The 26,779-nt window shown below is 37.0% G+C and overlaps 1 protein-coding gene across 1 annotated transcript in view; it reads right to left on the reverse strand.

Moving 5' to 3' along the window:
- Positions 1-1,799: 1,799 nt before the first annotated feature.
- Positions 1,800-26,779, reverse strand: part of ANTXR2 (ANTXR cell adhesion molecule 2) — a 180,332-nt gene continuing 155,352 nt past the window's right edge. The window contains exon 17 of the mRNA XM_019962996.2: positions 1,800-5,327. Coding sequence (XP_019818555.2) covers positions 5,289-5,327 — 39 coding nt within the window. The 3' untranslated portion in view covers positions 1,800-5,288. The remainder of the gene's footprint in view (positions 5,328-26,779) is intronic.

The following is a 26,779-nucleotide window of genomic DNA, read 5'->3' on the forward strand; positions in this document are numbered from 1 at the left end:
CGTTGTAAAAGGTTAGCAATTTTAACACAGCACATATACTCAGCTGTGTTCACATTATTCAATAAAATGTTTTCCAATGAATACTTGTTGTGGGACGCACAAGCACAGTTATCATCAATTAAGATGTTTTTTTCCAATTTTGACTAAGCAAAGAAGAAATTAACTTTCTGCAGGGTATGAAGTAGCTCAATCATTACAACTGTAGCATAAATATCTCCTAACGATTTCTGTTTATATTTATATATGCCTTTGAGACACTTAAGACTGTAAAGTCTAAGTGAAACACATGAATATATTTTCCAATATTTTACACAACTTTTGAGAGATTTCAGGAGATATAAAGTTTATTATCAGTTGTGTCTTTGACAAAGCATAGTTAAAAGAAATTTACTGAGAAATTACTCTATCATAGCTAATTACCAGATTTTGTACTATATAGTTCAATGCCTTTTTTATAATGAAATGGCAGTTTACAGAGCTAATATTATCACATTCTACAAATGAAGCCAGTTATTAAAATATGATATACATAAATACTAAAACATTAAATAAGATGTATATTCATAAAAATGTCAGAGTTGGAAGGAAATTTAGGTATTTCCAGTTCATCCATTTTCACTCTGTGGTTGAGAAGCTAATCTGTTCAATTTCATCAAGCTACTTGTGGCTAGATCTAGGTCCAGAACCTCCATCATCTGATTCTTAAGCCAAGACAATTTGTAGTACATTTGGGCTCCCCCGATGGATCAGTGGTAAAGGATCCACCTGCAAAGAATGAGGATAGGAAATGTGGGTTTGATCTCTGGATCGGAAAGATTTCCTGGATGAGGAAATGGTAAACCTCCCTGGTATTCTTCCCTTGAAAAATCCAATGGACAGAGAAACCTGGAGGGCTAGAGTCAGACACGACTGAGCAACTGAGCATGCATGCACTCTGAGTCAATCTCCACCTCTCTCCATGTCTCTCTTCCTCCCCTGCTTCATGCACACACACACACTTTACCTCAATATAGTTCTTGCAAAGCAATCTGAACAAGCACATTTTAATATAAATTTGCATATTATACTCTGTACTTTCTTATCAGCATTTTCTTTTGGCAGAAGAGTCCCAAAATAAAATGCATAAAAAAAACCCAGCACAGAGCTTGCTACACTATGAGAAAGAAGTTTTTCTATCTTTTGTCAAATTGACTGAATTAGATCCTGGTAAGAGTAGAAATATCCCCAAATTGAAGTGTTCTCTGAAATAAGCCATAGAAATTCACTTGGTAAAATATTAATCTAACTCTGAGCCTAGAGTACGTGGCCGCACTCACTTAATCACCTGCAAATAGACAACATGCTCCAGTCTCACCTGCTTGTTTCTTTACTTAAACATCCAAGAGATGAATCAGAGTTATTCGATGATTCTAGGATAGGTATTTCCTTTCATATTAAAATTATGTATTTTCTCCTGTGGAATACTAACATTTTTCCAGTAGCAACAGAGAAGTGATAAACTTCCTAAAGTAATGTGATGCTGAACAAAATCTAGTAAAAGTTAACCATAAGGCTTTGTGATAGAGGAAGTTATAATATTTACAATATTTGTAAATGTTACTCATTTATATTTTACCCTCTTAAAATTGAAAAATAATATATGTAAGCAGTTCAATTGAAAAAAAACACTTTAATAACCTTCTTGGCCACAATACAGGCTGTTTTAATTTTTAAAATAATCTAATTAAATGCCTCTGAGCAGTAAACAATGGTCAGTGATATCTAGATAATAAAGTTAAGTTCACAGAGACACCCAGATCTCGTATCCAGTAAGGATTTATTAGAAAAACAAATATTGAATAATTTATTATTTTAAATGGTTAGAATATAATTCAGGAAAAATATAAGCAAGTCATTTCCTTTCTAACAATTTAAAATGTAGAACGTTCAAACCTTATATATTTTTGCCAAAATAGTAATTATCCATAGATGACAGATGCTGCTCCCCACTTAATGGAGGGTCTCAAATTTTACTCTGCATCTCATTGGGAAGGAAATTTAAAAATTTAAAATAGAATTAACTTGGGGAAAGACATCAGTGCTGTAACTCTTAGCACCAAATGTTTCTTCTTGGAGCACCAAATGCTTTAAGGAAAACATTCCAAGTATCAAAGTTTTCAGATAGATAAATATTTATGGATCAAATCCATAAAGAACAGACATTGTTATGAAATACATATAGATGCCTTCAAAACTTTCTTTCCAGGCAGAGTAGACACATAAGTTAGGAGTCATTTCCCACTTAATTGTTTTTGCAACCTTATGCAACACAAATGGATTGTGGATAAAGACTTAAACTGGCTTATTCACAGAAAATAGATCTTGACTGACATTATGTCCAGAAAATTAAACAGGAACTGTTTCTCAATATAAAACACTATTAAACTTAAAGAAATGGCTTTATTTTAACCTTTTATATTCTTAATTGAAAGGCATAGAGGTTTTCAATTTTGTCCTTTTGTGAGAAAACAACACTCCTTAAGCAAATTATTCTCAATTTGCTAGTTAGCAAAATCAGAGAAAATCATTAACCTCAATCTAGTTTGTATCTTCAAGTGCAATAAAATTCCATCTGTCTTTGAACTTTATGAACAATACGTTTTTAGTCTGTATATAGACCACTGCCTCTTCCTCTTCACTGAAAGTTCTTCATAGTGATATTAGAACCAGAAATGCATTTTCCTTACACTCTACAGAAACCTACTTTGCCACGTAAGGGCAAAGGTGTACTTACGTTGCTCAGATAAAAAATAAAAGTGTCATAGAAATGCCATATGATACTAGACGAATTCAAAGGAACTACCAAAGAAGCAGACTTAGCTTCTGCATGTACCCTTGATGCTCTTCAATACCATTTAGGGGTGTGCACTGATCAGAAGGGCTTCCCTGATAGTTCAGTGGTAAAGAATCCACCTGCCAATGCAGGAAGAATGGGTTCAATCCCTGGGTCTGAAGATCCCCTGGAGAAGAAAATGACAACCCACTCAAGTATCCTGGCCTGGGAAATCCCGTAGACAGGGGACCCTGATGGACTACAGTCCATGGGGTCCCAAGAGTTGGACATGACTTAGTGACTAAACAACAACTGATCAGAAATGAAATGCCAAATTAAGAAAACAGCATCTGCCCCAGATGCAAATGTAGAACAATGGTCTACAAGAACTCGGTGGGGATGTATGTGGTTTCCAAGTTACACTTGCACACATGGATAATTACTACCAACACTATCATTTGTGAACATAACAGACATTTTGGAACTGGATACAATTCTGTCCCTGCAACTAGCCAAGACAATTCAATATGCAACCAAACAAGGCTTGAGTGTATGTGGGCTTAAAGAAAATGGTAGCCAAAGCACAGGTAAAATTTTATTTATGAATATGGAGACACATGACTTTGGATCCAGCCAGCCAGTGACATAAATAAACTCGAGCAAAAGATTCAAGCTAGAGGATATATATGTATATCTATATATAAAAATTTGTGTGTCTGAGTAAGGCTTCTTGGAACAGTGCCACAAATCTGAACACCAACCATCAGAATCACTCCCGTCCTTTGAAATTTCCATTAAGAGCACAATGGGGGTAATTATACTGGGATGCTCCAAATCGCTGTTTCCATCTTGTGCACTCACATGCCCGCCAAACATGAAATGTTCGCCTTCTCCCTTCCAACATGATGGTTGTTGAACTTATTTTTAGTGTCATTTGATAAGCCTTTGTGCTCGCAGAGAGACATCCCACTGACCCGGCCACTGGTCATTGTCTATACCAGTTCACATCAAAGCAGGCGCGCTTTGTCAGGTTTCCAGTCGAATATCCATTTCGCATCTGAAGTACAGTATCGAAAGTGACTAGATCATTTGAGCTTTTTCTTCAGCTGCTGCCTCCTTCCTCCCCCACAGTCTTTCCGCTCACGCTAACATAATTTGGCATCGTCGACGTGACACGATGGTGGTTTTTCTAAAAAAAAAAAAATTATAATACAGACATTTTCGATGTTTCGAGGTGGTCGGCCCTCCTGATATTTTCATTTATAATTTGATGAGAGGAGGTCTTTTTGTTTTTTCTCAACTGAATCACAACCAAGGTAGAGTGCCCCTCAAAAATCCAAGAAATATGCATACAGTAATAGGTCATTCAATGTCAAAAGGCATAAAAAAGATGAGCAAAATCTTCACAGGCTGCTGCTTGCTGTTGCCTTTAATTATATTAATTAAACTTTGAAATTTTCATGCAAAGAGAGTTGCTGGCTTGTGACGCTGAAGAGCCCTTGGAGACTTGGAGGAAGAAAAAAACCCTGAGCGGAAGCTTTGTGGTTACTGCTTCCTTTAAATTAAAAGCAAAACAAACTCCTAGGTATGTTTGCAGATATTAATGCTTTATGCACTACTAAGCCCTAAACATAGCAAGAGGGGTAAATCGACCCATCACAGGGACAAGTTCTCAAATCATGAGTCCATTAAACTCCACTCAAGATCTCTGGTGAGAGGCTGTCTTCCTGTGGAATAACGCACTATTAATTTTCTTCTTTTCCCAAGCGCATAATGAAAGGAAGGTGTCTTCAAAAACTAAAGGGCAAAATCTTGCTTGCTACCAATACCTTGAGGCATCCTGTCTACACTTTGTCATGCGTGTGCACTTTTCAGTGTTAGAATGACAAGATTTTCCAGTCAGAAGCTTCCCGGAAGGCACACTGTGGTAGGGGGACTTGGAAGGCTTCCGTGATCTGACATAGCTATAAGGCAATAGACTCCATTATTTGCTGAGCCTGGTGGGAGATTTCGCACTCTGCCTTTGGCTAACAATCTTGCCATGTAAACACACAAGTGCCATGTTTCCATGTAAAACACTCCTTTCTCCATTCAGGATCCACCACGGCCAATTGTTTTTTTTTTTCCTCTCTATTTTGACATCATCCTCACACTTTTGTTTTCACTTTTTCCTCTTCTACACATTCAAGCAGACTTTCTTGTATAAACCACAGCATGTCCATTAATGTTCCTCTTTATTTTCAATGTCCTGAATCATGAGTTACCATTGAGTTTCATCAACTCCCATGTAGATGGCAGAACAAGTGTTTGAAAATGTTTGGTGCAAGCAAAGCAGAAGGCAGAGAAAACATTTCCTGACTGAGAGGAATAAAGCTGCTCTTCCAAAAACTTCTGAAATGCACTTTTTTCATTTGGTTGGAAATCGGCGTTCTGAACGTGTGCCATCTTCGTACCTCTTGGCCTTCTCGTTTTCCTTTTACTGAGATGGAACTCGAGAGAAGTTTATGCACCGGCCCTAGGAAAGAAACAAATACTCATTGAAATACTGAAATAATTATTTTTAAAACCTGAGAACACCTAGTTTTTCTACCATGATATAACAAACAATTACCCAAGGTAAGGTCAACATTAAGATGAAACATGGTCATAATTATTTCCCCCTGGGTCAAAGCATGACGGTTTATTCAGATCTTTACCATAGCAAGTTCATCTACACGATGGCATGATAGAATTAGAGTGGGAAAAAAAAAAAAACAACTATGAGAAATAGAACTTTGATATTGTTATTTAAAGAACAGTATTACTACCCTAGCAATAAAAATATCAAAGCCACAAACTCATATTTTCTATAATGAAATAAAAGTATCCCTTTATGCAAGCTGGTGTTTTTAAAGCTAATATAAAATTGGTGCTTCAAAAATGTATACATGAGGACTGTATAGAAGAGATTGAGAATAAGAAGTCAGGGAGAAAGGGAGAGATGCCATTTCTTTGTGATTCCATTTTATAATAGGCTTTCACAAGAGACTTATTAGCATTCCTGTCCACTACTCTCAACCATCTCTCACAAGTGCACACCACTGTTACATGGCCTCTACACGTAGTCACTCTATTTGCACTCCACATTTCCAAAGAGAGTCTGCCATTCTAGTTCCTTGGCACTTCAATAAAGCTTATAGAGAAACATTGTTTCATACGTAACTATAAATAATCCAAGAATTAGTTGAAAATAAATTTCCAGTTAGTAATAAAAGATCCCCTTCTTCCCCTCCTTGGTGTGACAGTGCTGATGTCTTGTACTGTCTAAATCATATCCAGATTCCTTAGTCCAAAGCTACCACACTGCTTTCTACTTTAGGGTTCAGATCATCATCTTATGGAGATTGTCCTATTTCTCTTAATATCTGCTCTCTAACTTCATATTTTAGACTGTCTTTTCATTTCCCTCTAAATGTTAAAAATACATTTATTTCAAGTGTACATCCTTTGTACATGGTATATTAAAAAGGAAACAAGATTTTGGTCTGTTTTCCTCTCAAAAATCACTGTACAACAAGTTGGCAATTTCAGAAATCAATGAAGAAATATTAAAGCAAGGTAGTTTACATTTGCTCTTGCCTATGGTTTTTCCTGTGGTCATGTATGGATGCGAGAGTTGGACTGTGAAGAAGACTGAGCACCGAAGAATTGATGCTTTTGAACTGTGGTGTTGGAGAAGACTCTTGAGAGTCCCTTGGACTGCAAGGAGATCCAACCAGTCCATTCTAAAGGAGATCAGTCCTGGGTGTTCTTTGGAAAGAATGATGCTAAAGCTGAAACTCCAGTACTTTGGCTACCTCATGCGAAGAGTTGACTCATTGGAAAAGACTCTGATGCTGGGGGGTTTGGGGGCAGGAGAAAAAGGGGACAACAGAGGATGAGATGGCTGGATGGCATCACCAACTCGATGGATGTGCGTTTGAGTGAACTCCAGGAGATGGTGATAGACAGGGAGGCCTGGCGTGCTGCGATTCACGGGGTTGCAAAGAATCAGACATGACTGAGCGACTGAACTGAACTGAACTGAAGAGGCAAATATTCATCAAATTACCTGCCTTCTAAATAATTTTGGAAGTAACGTTATTACTACAATTGTCAATTTTATTCCTTACTTTGTGCCTAATGTCTACAGATAATATCTGTGCAAAAGGAAGTGGGAGAAAATCATGGAGAAGACTACTTTAGAATGAGATCAAAACTCCTTGATAATGAAATGATCACAGGTCATGTACTTAGACTGTATTTATTTTTTTTCTAGAACCTTCAAACAAGATTTTCAGAATGAATATTAAGGGAAAAGATGCTTTTCTCCAGATTAGCTACATTTGTCATCAAGTGCCAAGAAAAACATTTTTAAATGTTATTTTCATGATATATCCCTTTTGAAAAAAATTTTTCCAGGGGGGTAGGAAGAAAAATGACATAATTAATAAATATTTGGGCAAAGCAGTAAATCAGTCCTTCTGAGCCATGACAGTATAAATAGTATAAATACATACAATGAGAAATAGATTTTAACCGTGCATATTAAAACAATGATGTATATTAAAAATATTACTTTCTGGCAGTTTTCCAAAACCAAACAAAAGGAAATATATGAGGAATGGCATTCAGAGAGCAAAGATACAAGTTAATGACATCTTTTCTTGTGTATTTATTGGACACAAAATGTAAAAGTTTTCTCTCTTCTATATCATTTTGAAAAAGAAGTTATCATGAATTTCTACTTTTATTTGCATTTCATCACTGCTGCTAAGTCACTTCAGTTGTGTCCGACTCTGCGAGACCCCATAGACGGCAGCCCACCAGGCTCCCCCGTCCCTGGGATTCTCCAGGCAAGAACACTGGAGTGGGTTGCCATTTCCTTCTCCAATGCATGAAAGTGAAAAGTGAAAGTGAAGTCGCTCAGTCGTGTCTGACCCTTAGCGACCCCATGGACTGCAGCCTTCCAGGCTCCTCCGTCCATGGGATTCTCCAGGCAAGAACACTGGAGTGGGTTGCCATTTCCTTCTCCAATGCATGAAAATGAAAAGTGAAAGTGAAGTCGCTCAGTCGTGTCTGACCCTCAGCGACCCCATGGACTGCAGCCTTCCAGGCTCCTCCGTCCATGGGATTTTCCAGGCAAGAGTATTGGAGTGGAGTGCCATTGCCTTCTCCAATTCCTAGATTTAAGTGTAAAGTTCTTTCTCTGACCATTTCTATTCTACAAATCAGATTAACCTTAGTGATGCTGACTCATTTATTTTAAGCAATTGAAGGGTTTAAACAGAGAAATTCACAGTACACTGGAATTTTCAAAATCATGTTATCATCTAAACTATTCCAGACTAAATTATTTTCTATTTCATTTGGTGTGGTTTAATTAAAGACCTAGAAACTAAAATGAAGAAAGCCATATTGATTTTCACCCTGAGGTCCTTACTCCAACTCTTCCCAACCTTGGGATTAAGTACTGATCATCAGTCTATTGATTTAAGTACCTCAAAACTCTGCTGAATACCATATATACCCTGGATTTTAGCACACACATTGATAAAAACAACCAAATACCTCCTCTACTTCTAATCATGGACTCAGTGTTTTTCACTTTTATCAAGATCTGATCACGTTTTAATTTATAGGAATTGAGAAGTTGGTAACTTAAAGGAGTTTTGTTCAGAAGTTACTTCCTCTGTTTAAGCCTTCCTCAGCTCACCCAGTCATGTGGCTCTTTCCCTGAAATTCCATCTCTATAATGGCCAAACCACATTGCACCATAATTGCTTGCTCCAAGACCAAAAGAAAAGATAGTGCTCAAATCCTAGTGCTCCAAAGCTTGAATATGTATCCCAGTTCTGTTATTTATTAACTGTGGGATCATGAACAACTTATGATTTCTTCATCAATAAAATGGGGATTAAAAGTTGAATGTTTATATTATTAAGTCTGTTAATATATATCTGTAAAGCACTTAGAATAGTACCTGGCATATAGTAAACTCTCATTTAAAAAACAGTCACTATCCATCTCCTGTCTATGATGTTATTGCACAATGTCTAACACAGAACAGACATGTAATAAATACTTGCTTAGAAACAACTGGACAAATGGATGGTGTATTAAAAAAAGAATACCTCTACTTGGGGATGAGAAGACCTTGAAAATGGGAAGACAGAAAAAGTACGAATTTGAGAGAGAAAAAAAATGAACTACAAAGGAGAAAAATACAACAGTGTAAAGGAGAGAAGATAATATGGAAAAACATAGAATACAGTAGTTCTAAAAAGAAAAGACAGATAAAGAATAATCAAGAAAAAAAGAAACTATTGGCCAAAGGAAATTTTTATTTAGTATTCCATCAGTTATCTTACTCCCAGGGGATTATTTCATGCTAGCTACTACCATTCACTTACCAGAATGTTCTAAAATCAAGGCAACATACCCTGGTTGCAAGTGGCTGTAATTAAGAGTCTGTGGGCCTTCAAATACTACTCAATACTAAGATTACAAAACCTGTCAATATCATGCTAATTACATTTAAGGTCAAGAATATTTGGGCTGCCATTGATATCATGGCAAAGCAAGCACTCTAGGCCAGAACACTGCAGAGCAATTTTTGTTCACAGGAAATGGGATATGACAGGGCTTATAGGTCTGCTATATCCTCATGCTTACAATGCCTATACAATAAAGGTTTGTTACCAAGGTAACAAGGAAAGCAGTATAAAATAGCTTGAGCAAATGACTCATCACTGAATGGTTCGGAATGGAAAATACTAGTAGTAAACAGCGATTCTTTTCCTGAGACTATTTCACTTAGCGTGCATGTGCGTGTTCAGTCTCTCAGTCGTGCGCGACTGTTTGCAACTCTATAGACTGTAGCCTGGCAGGCTCCTCTGTTTGTGGAATTTTCCAGGCAAGAATACTGGAGTGGGTTGCCACTTCCACCTCCAGGGATCTTCCTGACCCAAGGATTGAACATGCATCTTCTGCATTGTGGGCAGATTCTTTACTGCTAAGCCACCAGGGAAGCCCCCCTATTTCACTGTAATTATAAACCATCAAGCTCTGAAAAATTTTTTAAAAGTTAGTTGAACTAATCTAAATATACAGAAATATACATAGATACATACTTTTAATACTTTATTCTCTAAATAGAGGTTAATACTAGTACCAGGGAAAGGACTATAGACTCTCTAAAATAAACCACTAAAATTGTAATATGCTAAAACAAATGAACACAAGGTTTCTGCTAGCAAGAGTTAAAACAGATGTGGCTTCCTGAGGCGGCTCAATGATAAAGAATCTGCCTGCCAATGCAAGAGACGCAAGAGATGCGAGTTTAATCCCTGGGTCAGGAAGATCCTCTGGAGTAGGAAATGGCAATCCACTCCAGTATTCTTGCCTGGAAAATTTCACGGACAGAGGAGCTACAATCCACGGGGCTGCAGAGTTGGACACAAATGAGCATGCTATATTATATTTATGCTATATTTTACAACATAATAAAAGAAGCTTGAATTCAGGTGATACAGTATTTAGAGAATAATATATAATAACATGTAATATTGTATTATGCATGCATGCTAAGTTGCTTCAGCTGTGCCTGACTTTGAGACTCTATGGACCCCACCAGGCTCCTCTCCAGACAAGAATATTGGAGTGGGTTGCCATGCCCTGTCCTTCTCCAGGGGATCGTCCTGACCCAGGGATTGAACCTGGGTCTCTTGCATTGTAGGCAGAAAAAAAAAAACACATTAATTTTCTCTATATTTCCAAATTTTTATTGAATATTTAAAAAATAATTTTCCTGACTTAAAATCATGCTCTAATCATGCATCTAAATAATGGGTGAAATCAAAGTATACTGTTGTTGTGATGATTTAGGTAACACCATATTATTTATTCAATTAGTCAATCACTACAACCAATCTGAATGTTGTACCATGCTTTTTAAATCACTAGTTCATAAGTTTCAACAGTAACAACATATAGTCAATATGAAACTGAATTAAAATAGTATCCTTAGGACTACATTTGTTTAAAAATGAACTATGAATATATTCTATTCTTTTGCCTTGGGAGTACAGAATTCTTTGGATGCAATGAAATAATTGTTAAATTTATTCATTTTGCATAAATTAGGAGCAAAACTACTTAAACATTTAAAAAAATTAAGGTTAGGTAGAACAAACAGAATAACTACTGACTTTAGATTATAGCCAAATACATTTAAAGTACATTAATTTCAAAACTATGATAATTCAGATAATTACTGGCCAGGTTATAATTTACCTTCTTAATATGCTAAACAATCAATGAGGCAAATAAACTATAAACAATATTGTTATTTGCATATTTACCAACTTAAAATAAGTTGTAGTATATTAGAAAGGCATTTATATATTAATAATTGAAACCATGGTATTATGATCTGGGAATGACATTTTATTTACCTAATAAAAATTATGGCTTAAAAGGAATAAAACTGCCTCACTTTGAACGTAAAACTGTTTTATGCAACTTTATATTGAGCACATTACCTAATTAGTGAGCTTCTGTGGCAAGAGAACTCACACATTGCTAGTGAAAGCATAAATTGGCAAAAATTATATAGTAAGCCACATGTGTAATAAGTCTTTAAAAGCTTATATTCCTTGACTCAGTAATTTCATGTTGGGAATTCAGCCCAGTAAAGTATCTAGGCAAAGATTTCAAAATGTTTACCATTGCGTTTTTACAATATGAAAAATATAACAGTTAATTTATATTTCTATCAGAGGAAAATTAAATTATGATTCATCTATCATATATGTAGCCATTAAAATAGAAAAATTTAAAATATTTAAAGATGTAGGGAAATAATAAGTGAAAAAATTCCAATTTGCATATATATATATTTATTATTGGGCTTCCCTTGTAGCTCAGTCGGTAAAAATCTGCCTGCAGTGCAGGAGACCTGGGTTTGATCCCTGGGTTGGGAAGATCCCCTGGAGAAGGAAATGGCAACCCACTCCAGTATCCTTGTCTGGAAAATCTCATGGACAGAGGAGCTCGGTGGGCTGCAGTCCATGGGGTTGCAAAGAGTCGGGCATGACTGAGTGACTAACACTTACTTACTATATTTATTATTATGCAATGAGTATGTCTGGCGGGCTTCCCTAGTGGTTCAGATGGTAAAGAATCTGCCTGCAGTGCAGGAGACCCAGGTCAGGAAGATCCCCTGGAGAAGGGAACAGCTAACCAACTCCAGTATTCTTGCCTGGAGAATTCCATGGACAGAAGAGTCTGGAGGGCTCATATAGTCCATAGGGCCACAAAGAGTCAGACACAACTGAGCAACTAACAGTGTATGTCTAAAGAGCAAAAGACAAGACTAACAGACTATACCAAACATACTATGAGGAGTGGAACTGTATGATTTCTTACATTCTATTTTATATCTTTTCTGTATATTTATACATTTGATAGTTAAAAAAAACAGTTTTCAAAGAGTAAATTCAATCAGCAAAAATGTGATCCTTTCTAACGATCTATATTTATGTTTCTAAAAATCAGCCCAGGAACCCACTGACTGCTCTCAGGAATCACCATCATCTACTATCTATGCCAAAGTTCTTTAGCATTCATGTTCCCATAGGTCACCTCATTTACTTGCCTGAAGGTTGTCTTTTACAGTCAATACCCTGATGAACTCATGTGAGTGCAGTTCTACTCAAGAGGGACTGAGTATGGCAGAAGATGATGATTAATAAATTTTATAGTCCACAGTCAGTATTTTCATTTTTATGGTATATAATACTAAGAGTTTCCATAAAAGGCCTGTTCAAGCATTTGTCCAGGTCACAATCAGCAATCTAACTTCTTGAAATGTCTGTATGTATGTGCGTGTTCACACTCATGAGTGTGTACATGTGCACATATAGCCTACGTCAAACCCTATGCATACGGGAGTTGATCACCTTTAAATGAAAATATAAGATAAAACTTTCATACAACATCAAACTTTCCAATAACATGCATAGTATCCAGGGTATATGTAGGCATGTGTGCTCTGTCACGCAGTTGTGTCCAACTCTTTTGTGACCCCGGGGACTGTAGCTTGCCAGGCTCCTCTGTCTATGGGATTATCCAGGCAAGAACACTGGAGTGGGTTGCCATCTCCTCCTCCAGGGGATCTTCCTGACCCAGGGATCAAATCTATGTCTCCTGTGGTTCCTGCACTGGCAGGCAGATTCTTTATCACTGAGGCACAAAGAAGCAGGGTGTGTGTGTGTGTGTGTGTGTGTGTGTGTGTGTGTGTATCCACTCAGTCAATAACACAGAATATGTATACTTCAGGGACTCATCAATAATAATTTTGGAATCATTCCTCCCCAGATCTGTGGGCAAAACTATCTTTCAAAGTGAGGTTCTAAGTGAAATGCTAGCCACTGATTTCTCTAGGTCAGTCTGGTTTCTCATACTGTAGTCTATGATGTCCCATGGGTTCTAAAAGAGTCACTACCGCTGGAATAGTGCACAAGAATGGAGGAAACAGACACATACAAGCTCTCCTAATTCAAATCAAGAAGCTGTACTCTTATCTATGCTTTAAAATTACAATTCATATGAGATTTTGTTTTTGCTTAAACTAAAATTATAGTTTGATAACTATTATTCAAGCTATTCGTACCTATGTAAAACCAGATCACCAGTAAACTATCAATATATATGGACTTGGCGTCTTTACTTCTCTTTAGAAATACAATGCCTTCCTAAATATATTTATGACAACATTAAAGCATTATCCCTTCAACATTTGGTCATATCAAGACCCCATATAAACTTTGATCATATATAGAGAATTTCGCATTTTGGAAAATTGCTATCGAGGATGATGATATTAAGGGGTCAATTTTTGGAGTTCAGAGCTAGGTAGGAAAAAGCCTGTCATTTCTGGTAAGCTCATGCGTTTCCCTTGTATTATGTAATGCCAACTGTATAACTCAGCCTTTCTCTTTGCGCCTTGACTTCCAAAAGCTCAGACTTACATCATGTTCTAAGGCACTGCTATTCTTAGTGTACATTTTCTGGTATAGCTAACACTTTGGCCCATGATTATTTCTCTATTTTTATCCTTAAGTTTTTTAACACATTTTCCTCAATATTTCTTTACAAGTGGATTAGGTATAAGTAATTGTAAACTAATATATTTCTCTCTTAATTCTCAACTTTCTTAATTATGCAGACTCCACACTCCTCTAAACCTTTAAAACCCTCCAACAAATGTATTACACCCCAACCTCTATCTTACACAAAAGATCAAATCTTGTCTAATTCCCTTCTTTGTTGCCTTTTCTTATTCTGGTATGACTTATTGAAGTACCATGGAGATGGCTGATGTCAATTTAATCTTAACTAATATGAATTTGAAGCTTAAACATGCAAACATGTTGAAACTATACTATTCCATAAAATTCCAAAAATTCTTCTACAAAAATAAATCTCCTAGGTCTAAAGACTAAACGCTTAACTTCCTTTTCTTTGATTGCTAGAAAAAATAAGCACAATATGATGCTTTATAAACTTTAAACGTACTTATATGCCAATTCATCTCTTAGAGCTCAGGTCTGTGCAGAGGCTTTACTCTGTTACTCAATTTCCCTCAGTATAAGAAGGAACAGAATGTACCACGGATATATTACAAACCAGCATATCCCTTAACTCCATTTAGGTGATTTTCAGGAAACACCAAGTATCTATTAGAGTAAGAAGTTCATTGACATTTCATCGTTGGCAATACCTTCTCTTAGGTCACATAATAAGTAGGAGTAGAAAGTTGAGACTCAAAATAAAAATGTCCAGTGCCATTACTGTTCTTCAGCTAATGAAACCAGGAGATTAAAATTAGATAACAGTAGGAACCAATATATTTACTGTTGGTTACTCCAGTACTCTTGCCTGGAAAATCCCCTGGATGGAGGAGCCTGGAAGGCTGCAGTCCATGGGGTCGCTGAGGGTCAGACACGACTGAGCGACTTCACTTTCACTTTTCACTTTCATGCATTGGAGAAGGAAATGGCAACCCACTCCAGTGTTCTTGCCTGGAGAATCCCAGGGACGGGGGAGCCTGGTGGGCTGCCGTCTATGGGGTCGCACAGAGTCGGACACGACTGAAGTGACTTAGCAGCAAGTACATAGACCCCAACTCTGTTGCAATATTTGAAAATTGATTTTGCCAATCGATTGTTACTGTGACCAGAGTAGCATTAAGCAGAGCAAGTGCCACATTTCCCATCTCTTGAGCATTAAAATTCTGCTGGCATTAACACCTGCAAGCTCCTTTACTAGCTATCTGCACAGGATATATTTCACTGTTATAACCGTTATAGTATTATGCTCACCTCATAAATATCCATTGACAAGCTGAAGCATACAACTGCACTTTAGTTTAGACTTTTCAAACACAGATAGCTGATTTATTTATATCTGCACTTCAAAAAAGACTTTACTAAACCTTCATGCTTTGTGCAACAGTGAACAGTGACTCAAATTTAAAATTGTGTACAAAGCAGAGATACACAAGGAAACAGACCCAAGACAACTGAAGAGGTCTAGGAAATCACAAAGGTCAGGAAAGAATGTGGGCTTGAGAACACAATAGGCTCTTTGAGTGAAAATTTCCTGTAGCAACAGGAGGTACAGAGTAAGGAAAGGGCACCTAGTATTCTCTCTCTGTCTAAATGTCAGAACTTCCTGAGAGCTTTATTTCATTTTTTTAGTAAAAGGGCAAGTTAGTGAAGCTTACATATCTTTTTTTTTTTAATTTTATTTTATTTTTAAACTTTACATAATTGTATTAGTTTTGCCAAATATCAAAATGAATCCACCACAGGTATACATGTGTTCCCCATCCTGAACCCTCTTCCCTCCTCCCTCCCCATACCATCCCTCTGGGTCGTCCCAGTGCACCAGCCCCAAGCATCCAGTATCGTGCATCGAACCTGGACTGGCATCTCGTTTCATACATGATATTTTACATGTTTCAATGCCATTCTCCCAAATCTTCCCACCCTCTCCCTCTCCCATAGAGTCAATAAGACTGTTCTATACATCAGTGTCTCTTTTGCTGTCTCGTACACAGGGTTATTGTTACCATCTTTCTAAATTCTAATACTAATAGTATAATAAGACTACATTCAACTATCAGGTATATATACACACTATATATGTATATAAAAACATATACATCTATACGCTATAGACACACATAATGAGAAAAATATATATACACATAGTTAAGTGTTAGTTGCTCAGTTGTGTCTGACTCTTTGCAACCCCATGAGTGTAGCCTGTCAGGCTCCTCTGTCCAAGGGATTCATTCTCCAGGCAAGAATACTGGTGGGGGTTGCCATTTCCTTCTCCAGTATATACATAAATGTATATGTATAAAATGTATACATAATTATACATGTAAATATAGTATTTATATATTATGATATATACTATATATGTAAGAATCTGTGTTATCCTCTTTAAAATCTGTGTTATCCTGCTTTAAAAAAAACTGAAATATACTGAGCCAAAATGTACGTTCCAAATACTTTTGTTCTAACAGAAGCCCAACCTATACCATATGTTCCATTTATAGTGGAGACAACACACTATATAGAGATTCAGTTAACGTCATGAAGGGAAGTATTGAGTTTGCCTGATGAATTCACCTTTCAATTTTTTTCTCTTTATTCTGTTATGGCACCTGCAAACTTTTAGTGACTCTACATGTACTGGTAACATTTACTTTTGCAAATACCTATGTATCTTTATTTTTCTGAGATTCAGGCATATAGCTGGCAGTTAATGAAACAACTAATTCATACCTCATAATAGTAAGACACGAAGCTAACATAGCCTTCACTAAATGCAAGGCAGAACCCTACCAAAAGCTGGGGACATAGCAGGAAACCTGAGAGAGATCCCTACAGAGTACATAACATTTTCCTTGAAAGCAAAGGAATCAAGTGAAAGCTAGGGAGAAAAACAGGAGGGGAGTGAAATAATTACCTTTTCAAAGACACACAGGGCTTTCCCTAAGAAAAAGGAAGCAGCCCTTGAAGGTTTGGGGAATGGGAAAAGGAAGGGGAAAAACAGCCCTGAGGGACTCAGGACATTCTTGATCTACATGGCAATAACCTGTTGAAACCTGGAAGAGGAGAACTGAGAAAGATCCCTCCAGGATTCATGGGGCCTTCTGACAGTGCAGGGAATATGGCCAATCAAAGGATGTAGAGCAAGGAATCAATATGGAAATGGGTCTTTCAGTACAGAAAGTGATAATTGGTGGGGATAGGAGAGGTGTGGTCCTGGACGCTGGAGAGCAAAGAGAACTCCCCAAAAACTAGGAAGCTCACAGGTAGGTGGTAAAGGAGAGAGACAGAGATAGATATGAGATGGAGCTGGGGTGGGGTGGAAGGAGAGATCTACTAAAGGAAAATCCTTGAACCTGCCCTCAAATGTCTGGAAGCCAGTAGTACACTAAATCTAAGATGGCAACAAACTGAGACCAGCTCAACCTTAAATCAGCAACATGACAGAGGAACTGTATACACATTTCCAGAGGTAAATATTATCTAGGTTTTTTTTTTATTTTTTAATGACAGTGTCCAGCATAAAATCACAAATTATGGTATTCACAAGGAAGTAGGAGAATATGATCTGAAAATACAGGTCATATTTCCTGCAACAGAAAATACAGTTAATACAGGCAAATCTATGCTTAAGACACAAGGACTTTAAAATATGTACGATAAAATATTAATAAAATTTCTAGTGAGAAAGATGGATAGCATGCATAAAAATATGGTGAAATTCAGAATAAATATGCAAACTCTCAATGAGAGCAAAATGGAAAAACTAGAAATAACAAAGTAGTAGCAGATATAAAGAATGTTTTTGATTCATGTAAAAGTAGGCTAAAATAACAAGAAAAATGCATTGAACTTGAAGGTAAGAGAATATAAATTGTGCAAATTGAAAAAAAAGAGAAAAAAATAACTAAAGATAATCTGAGACCATTGGGACAATATCTAATGGTCTGTCACATGAGTAATTGGTGTCTCAGAAGAGAGGAGAAGAAATGGGGCAGAAAAATTTGAAACAAAAATAATGGCTAAGAATTTCCTAGACTTGATGAAAGGCATGAACCTACATATCAAAGAAACTTAGTGATCTTCAAGCCGGATAAATACATGGGAAACTTTACCAGAGAATATATAATGAAACTTACAAAAATCAAAGAATATCATAAGCGTATACCTCTCTGCCCCTCATCACTCCAGCCAAATATAGTCTATATAGAGAAAACATTTGTAAGCCCAACAACTAACATTTTATCAGAAACAATGGAAAATATAAGACAGCAGAATTCTCTCAAATGCTAAATGGGGAGGAAAAAAGTCAACCTCAGGAAGGTAAGCAAAATAAAGACATTTTAAGACAAGCAAAACCTGACATAATTTATCTACAACAGACTGCAAAAACCACAAGTGTTAAATGAAATTTCTTGAAACTGAAAGAAAAGACACTAGATGGAAGCCTGGATGTGCAGGAAGAAACAGAGAAAAACAGGAGTACATATGTGCATAAGTGTAAAATATAAATATATAAAAAATAAAAATTTTGTGACACTATTGATTACTTACAGCAAAAATAATAAGAACATATTATTGAATTCATAACATCTGTAAAAGTACAATATATGCTAATAAGAACATATAGAAATAGAAGTTAATAAATGAAAGTTAGGCCATGGTAATGTTTATATATGACTTTAAATTTGTATACAATTATTAGATTATAGATTAAGAAAAGTTGTCTCTAGAGCAACCACTGAAAAATAGCACAGAGGTATACCTTAATATTTTACATAAAATACTATATTAATCCAAAAGAGGTCAGAAAAAGAGAAACAGAGGAATAAAGAATGGATAGGACAAATACAAATAAAATGCAGTAGATGCAAGAACTGAAAATAAATGGAAACCAATGAACTGGATACATAATCACACTTACAAAACAACTATCTCAGGTGACTTAACACAGTATTTTCTTTGTGTATCTACTACAGAAAATAATTTAAGAATAAACAGACCAACAAAAAATGTTTTATTTCATTCATCAGTCTTAATTTTGCTAATGCTACTTTATTATTAATTTGTAGTTAATGTATATTATAGCACAGGGCAGATAAGTATTTAAATATTGGTAAGGCCAAGGTTTTTAATGTAAGAGAAAAGAGGTACAAGTATGAATTCACAAATACTTAGTAAGAGCCTTTAATTCCATAAACTCATGATTTTCTCAAAACTATTGATTTTCTAGTTCTACCTGCTGAAAACGCTTAGAAGCAATGAATACGCAAAACAACTAACACCCCCATATACAAACGTGCTTTATCTAAATAATATTATTTATTAAAAACATCTAAATCATCTTGGAATTGAATGATTTATTACAGTTTTGAAACAAAAATATAAAAGATGAGTATGGGACATATTTTGACAAAACTAAAGAAAATTTATCAAAGACTAATGTAGGCCTTATTGCCAAATTCAGACTTAAATTGAAGAAAGTTGGGAAAACCACTAGACCATTCAGGTATGACCTAAATCAAATCCCTTATGATTATACAGTGGAAGTGAGAAATAGATTTAAGGGCCTAGATCTGATAGATAGAGTGCCTGATGAGCTATGGAATGAGGTTTGTGACATTGTACAGGAGACAGGGATCAAGACCATCCCCATGGAAAAGAAATGCAAAAAAGCAAAACGGCTGTCTGGGGAGGCCTTATAAATAGCTGTGAAAAGAAGAGAAGCGAAAAGCAAAGGAGAAAAGGAAAGATATAAACATCTGAATGCAGAGTTTCAAAGAATAGCAAGAAGAGATAAGAAAGCCTTCTTGAGCGATCAACGCAAAGAAATAGAGGAAAACAACAGAACGGGAAAGACTAGCGATCTCTTCAAGAAAATCAGAGATACCAAAGGAACATTTCATGCAAAGCTGGGCTCGATAAAGGACAGAAATCGTATGGACCTAACAGAAGCAGAAGATATTAAGAAGAGATGGCAAGAATACACAGAACAACTGTACAAAAAAGATCTTCACGACCCAGATAATCACAATGGTGTGATCACTCACCTAGAGCCAGACATCCTGGAATGTGAAGTCAAGTGGGCCTTGGAAAGCATCACTGAACAAAGCTAGTGGAGGTGATAGAATTCCAGTTGAGCTATTCCAAATCCTGAAAGATGATGCTGTGAAAGTGCTGCACTCAATATGCCAGCAAATTTGGAAAACTCAGCAGTGGCCACAGGACTGGAAAAGGTCAGTTTTCATTCCAATCCCAAAGAAAGGCAATGCCAAAGAATGCTCAAACTACCGCACAATTGCACTCATCTCACACGCTAGTAAAGTAATGCTCAAAATTCTCCAAGCCAGGCTTTAGCAATATGTGAATGGCAAACTTCCTGATGTTCAAGCTGGTTTTAGAAAAGGCAGAGGAACGAGAGGTCAAATTGCCAACATCCGCTGGATCATGGAAAAAGCAAGAGAGTTCCAGAAAAACATCTATTTCTGCTTTATTGACTATGCCAAAGCCTTTGACTGTGTGGATCACAACAAATTGTGGAAAATTCTGAAAGAGATGGGAATACCAGACCACCTGATCTGCCTCTTGAGAAATTCGTATGCAGGTCAGGAAGCAACAGTTAGAACTGGACATGGAACAACAGACTGGTTCCAAATAGGAAAAGGAGTACATCAAGGCTGTATATTGTCACCCTGCTTATTTAACTTCTATGCAGAGTACATCATGAGAAATGCTGGACTGGAAGAAACACAAGCTGGAATCAAGATTGCCGGGAGAAATATCAATAAACTCAGATATGCAGATGACACCACCCTTATGGTAAAAAGTGAAGAGGAACTAAAAACCCTCTTGATGAAGGTGAAAGTGGAGAGTGAAAAAGTTGGCTTAAAGCTCAACATTCAGAAAACGAAGATCATGGCATCCGATCCCATCACTTCATAGGAAATAGATGGGGAAACAGTGGAAACAGTGTCAGACTTTTTTTTTCTGGGTTCCAAAATCACTGCAGATGGTGACTGCAGCCATGAAATTAAAGGACGCTTACTCCTTGGAAGGAAAGTTATGACCAACCTAGATAGCATATTCAAAAGCAGAGACATTACTTTGCCAACAAAGGTCTGTCTAGTTAAGGCTATGGTTTTTCCTGTGGTCATGTATGGATGTGAGAGTTGAACTGTGAAGAAGGCTGAGTGCCGAAGAATTGATGCTTTTGAACTGTGGTGTTGGAGAAGACTCTTGAGAGTCCCTTGGACTGCAAGGAGATCCAACCAGTCAATTCTAAAGGAGATCAGCCCTGGGATTTCTCTGGAAGGAATGATGCTAAAGCTGAAACTCCAGTACTTTGGCCACCTCATGCGAAGAGTTGACTCATTGGAAAAGACTCTGATGCTGGGAGGGATTGGGGGAGAGAGGTGAAGGGGACGACAGAGGATGAGATGGCTGGATGGCATCACTGACTCAATGAACGTGAGTCTGAGTGAACTCCAGGAGTTGGTGATGGACAGAGAGGCCTGGAGTGCTGTGATTCATGGGGTTGCAAAGAGTCAGACATGACTGAGCGACTGATCTGATCTGAATGTATCAGATGTCAAAAAGATATAATAATCAACATGAATTAGGTTTTTACAATATGGTTTCTCTGATCAAACTTCTCATCACAAATAGTAGAACAATTGATATGGTATATTACCAAGTGCATAGCACCACTTATTAATAATCCATGCCATAAAAATATGAATTTGAATTGCAGTAAATGGTTACAGAGTGCCAGTATATATAAGCGTGTGTGTTGCAGACCAGTGCTGGAGGAGCTGTACTTTATAGAAATGTTCAGATGGCACAGAGATTCTAAGGAAGTCAATGAAACTATGACTACCTGGGGAAGAAAAATTCTGGTAGAGAAATCAACAAGTGGAAAGTGTAACTGGCATTTCCACAGAAAAGTAATACAGACAGCATGGCAAGAGCAGACTGAGCAATGAAGGGAGGAAGATGAGGTCAGAGAGGAAAGCAGAGACCTTATGATGTAAAGTCCTGTAGCAGTAACAGTTATAAATTCTCTTTTTTAAAAGCCAAGTTACTAATTACACAAAGTTAACACCCAAAGCCTTTGACTGTGTGGATCACAACAAACTGTGGGAAAATCTTAAAAAGATGGGAATACCAGACCACCTGACCTGCCTCCTAAGAAATCTGTATGCAGGTCAAGAAGCAACAGTTAGAACTGGAAATGGAACAACAACATGTCCCAATTTGGACATGGTTCCAAATTGGGAGAGGAGTTATGTCAAGCCTGTATATTGTCACCCTGCTTATTTAACTGTTATGCAGAGTACATCATGAGAAACACTGGACTGGATGAAGAACAAGCTGGAATTAAGAATGCCAAGAGAAATATCAATAACCTCAGGTATGCAAATTACACCACACTTATGGCAGAAAGTGAAGAGGAACTAATGAGCCTTTTGATGAAAGTGAAAGAGAAGAGTGAAAAAGTTGGCTTAAAACTCAACATTCAGAAAACTAAGATCATGGCATCTGGTTCCATTACTTCATGGCAAATAGATGGGGAAACAATGGAAACAGTGACAGACTTGATTTTCTTGGGCTCCAAAATCACTGCAGATGATGATTGCAGCCATGAAATTAAAAGGTGCCTGCTCCTTGGAAGAAAAGTTATGACCAACCTAGACAGCTTATTAAAAAGCAGAGACATTTCTTTGCCAAGAAAGGTCCATCTAGTCAAAGCTATGGTTTTTCCAGTAGTCATGTATGGATGTGAGAGTTAGACCATAAAGAAAGCTGAGTATCAAAGAATTGATGCTTTTGAACTGTGGTGTTGGAGAAGACTCTTGAGAGTCCCTTGGACAGCAAGAAGATCTAACCAGTCCATCCTAAAGGAGATCAGTCCTGAATATTCATTAGAAGGACTGATGCTGAAGCTGAAACTCCAATATTGGCTACCTGATGCGAAGAACTGACTCATGTGAAAAGACCCTAATGCTGGGAAAGATTGAAAGTGGGAAGAGAAGGGGATGACAGAGGATGAGATGGTTGGATGGCATCACCGGCTCAGTGGACATGAGTTTGAGTATGCTCTAGGAGTTGGTGATGGACAGGGAAGCCTGGCGTGCTGCAGTCCATGGGGTCACAAAGAGTTGGACAGGACTGAGCAAATGAACTGAACTGAACTGACTGAACACCTGTATTCCTCATCTCTTTTACAATAGACTGAGCCTATGTTAAGTGATTTCCTTTTCAAAGTTTTTAAGACCAATACACACACACACACACACACATACTTACTCTCTCTTCCACATACACTCAACAAACAACATCAGGATAAAAACCCCAAACTCCAACCACTCTGTCAAATAATAGCTAATTGAAAACTCAACCCACATTTGAATTATGTATTTATATAAATGTTAAACAAATCCAAATGAAAAGTATGTTATATCACAACTCTTCAATCAAGTGGGGGAATAAAATAAATTAATTCAGTCAGTGTGGAAGAATGATGCATGAAAATATTAATTTTCACCTGAGTATTTATAGACTTAAAATTTTAACCTCTAGTTGTTAATATCACAGAGCAAAACTTTTACATGCAATTTTTGTATTTTTTTCCTAGAAAATTAGGCATCAAGATAATTCATTTGTCTTATCAAATTGATTTTGGCACATTAAAAGAGAAACCCCAAATGCTTATACACCATTGTCACTGAAAAACATTTATTGGGAGATTTTGTTAATGTATACAATCCTAGTAATACAATGATTTCTTTCTAGCTAAGTTTAGATTCTAAGAATTACATCCTCACTTTTGGGACAGTGTACGTTGTCCCATTTAAAAAGATTAATAACTAAAAATGTGTTGATGAATTCAGCCTATCAGAACGATCCCCTGAAATAGGAAATGGTTTCATTAGCTGTCTCTGCTTTAAAGTATTCACAGCTCTTCGGGTCATTTGTCAGAGAGCTAAATTCCCAGCTAATCTGAGACAAACTCCAATGATTTAACAGGTTCTTTCAAAGAAAAACAAACATTAAAAACTGCACTTTAAGTTTTAAAATCAATACTTAATGGATAATACCAATTAAAAATACCTTAAAAGATTTACAGTTTTAAAGCTTCATTCTGAAGGGAAATTATAAATTACTTTCTAGATGATAAATGAAAAAAATTTTATGGAAAAATGTTCCTAAAGCTTTAGCTGGAAAATTAGTCACTCTTATGCTGTTTCCCTTCAGTGCTGCAAATATTTAATGAACTCATTCCAGACATTCAATTTGAACACAGGACATAAGTATATCTTCAATTTATGGACAAAAAAAATTATGCTTTAGATATTTTTATTACATTTGGGAAAAACAATTTTGAACAATTGCTAAAGTCATTTTTATATTTAATGCTGCTGCTGCGGCTGCTAAGTCGCTTCAGTCGTGTCCGACTCTGTGTGACCCCACAGACGGCAGCCCACCAGGCTCCCCCGTCCCTGGGGTTCTCCAGGCAAGAACACTGGAGTGGGTTGCCATTTCCTTCTCCAATGCAGGAAAATGAAAGTGACAATGCTCAGTTGTGTCCAGCTGTTAGCAACCCCATGGACTGCAGCCTACCAGGCTCCTCCATCCATGGGATTTTCCAGGCAAGAGTACTGGAGTGGGTTCCCACTGCCTTCTCCATTTAAAAATGGTATCCAAATCCCCAAAGTCAGGATTTCATTTTGAACATTTATTACTGACTAATATTAAGACATGAAATGATATATACTGTTTTATAACACATAAGTAATATGGATTAAAATTATTCACAATACACTTAAACATTCTAAACTGCCAGAGCAGCAGCCAAATGATTACATTTACTGCTAAATTTATACCAGGGAGAACAAAACTTCAAGTGGCACCTTAAATCGTTGATATGAAAATTAGGTTGATAACAGTATGAAGACTATCCTCACTTTTATGTGCAGATGCAAGTCTGAACAGACCTTTCAGATACAGCTACCGGGATTCATATCGCAAAGATAGATGCCACTGTGACCCATATGTCACTTCACTTGTCAATGAGTATACAATGGCACTTAATGGAAAACCCTTGGTTTTCACATTATGAAAAGAAACTAAACATGAATTTTGTCCCTTGATCAATAGAGGCATTCCTTGCTTAAATAACATATCAACTAACAAGATAACTCTTAAAATAACTGAGGTAATATTAAACCATCCCAAGAGATATAATCTCCCTCAGAAGGAAAGGACAGACTTTCAAAGCTTAAACATTTATACAAAGATAAGCATATACATACACTCAAATAAGGAGACAAACATGATTGTGATACTGTTTCAGAATACTAATGACCTACTCATGTGTAATCATTTACCTCTATATACAAAGGACATTTATACTTCAGCCATAGAACTCAAAAATGCTGAAGACATGCACATTTGAGTCAAATAATTAAGTGATTGACTTTGATTATTTAATCTCCACTTGATTGTTACATGTAATTATTCAACATAAATCGCAAAACCAGAAATTAGAGTTTAGGTCTATCTACAACTCAAATGGGGAAACAGTGGAAACAGTGTCAGACTTTATTTTTTTGGGCTCCAAAATCACTGCAGATGGTGACTGCAGCCATGAAATTAAAAGACGCTTACTCCTTGGAAGGAAAGTTATGACCAACCTAGATAGCATATTCAAAAGCAGAGACATTACTTTGCCAACAAAGGTCCATCTAGTCCAGGCTATGGTTTTTCCTGTGGTCATGTATGGATGTGAGAGTTGGACTGTGAAGAAGGCTGAGTGCCGAAGAATTGATGCTTTTGAATTGTGGTATTGGAGAAGACTCTTGAGAGTCCCTTGGACTGCAAGGAGATCCAACCAGTCCATTCTGAAGGAGATCAGCCCTGGGATTTCTTTGGAAGGAATGATGCTGAAGCTGAAACTCCAGTACTTTGGCCACCTCATGTGAAGAGTTGACTCATTGGAAAAGTCTCTGATGCTGGGAGGGATTGGGGGCAGGAGGAGAAGGGGACGACAGAGGATGAGATGGCTGGATGGCATCACTGACTCGATGGACATGAGTATGAGTGAACTCTGGGAGTTGGTGATGGACAGCAAGGCCTGGCGTGCTGCGATTCATGGGTCGCAAAGAGTCGGACACAACTGAGCGACTGAACTGAACTGAACAACTGAAATACTGGGTCTAGTGTTAGTGTAAATAGATGATTTATGGATGGATGGATAGATGGATGGATGGATACACAGAAAGATAGATATTGATACACATATTGATAAATAAATAGGAAGATATATAGGTAGTCAGATGTGGATATAAAAACCAATTTTCAGTTAGTTCAGAAAAACAAATTCTGTTATTCTAAGCCAAAATGATTTTCTAAACCAAAAATAATATAATAGGCCTAATATTCTACTTGGAGAAGGAAATGGCAACCCACCCCAGTATTCTTGCCTGCAGAATCTCAAGGACAGAGGAGCCTGGTGGTCTACAGCCCATGGGGTTACAGAGAGTTGGACATGACTGAGTAACTAATACTCATATTCAACTACGAAAGATATAATTAGATTTCAGATGATAGCAAAGTTTGTTCAGCAGTATAACAACTCTTCTAATTTTTTAACAACAAAAAAAATTTGTTTAAACTCTATCTTCCTTCCCAGACTTTAAGTTTCACGAGGGCTTCCCTGGTGTCTTGGATGGTAAAGCATCTACTTGTTATGCAGAAGACCTGGGTTTGATACCTAGGTCAGGAAGATACCCTGAAGAAGGAAATGGCAACCCACTCCAGT

This window comes from Bos indicus, chromosome 6 (assembly GCF_029378745.1).
Source record: "Bos indicus isolate NIAB-ARS_2022 breed Sahiwal x Tharparkar chromosome 6, NIAB-ARS_B.indTharparkar_mat_pri_1.0, whole genome shotgun sequence".
NCBI classification, from domain to species: Eukaryota; Metazoa; Chordata; class Mammalia; order Artiodactyla; family Bovidae; genus Bos; species Bos indicus.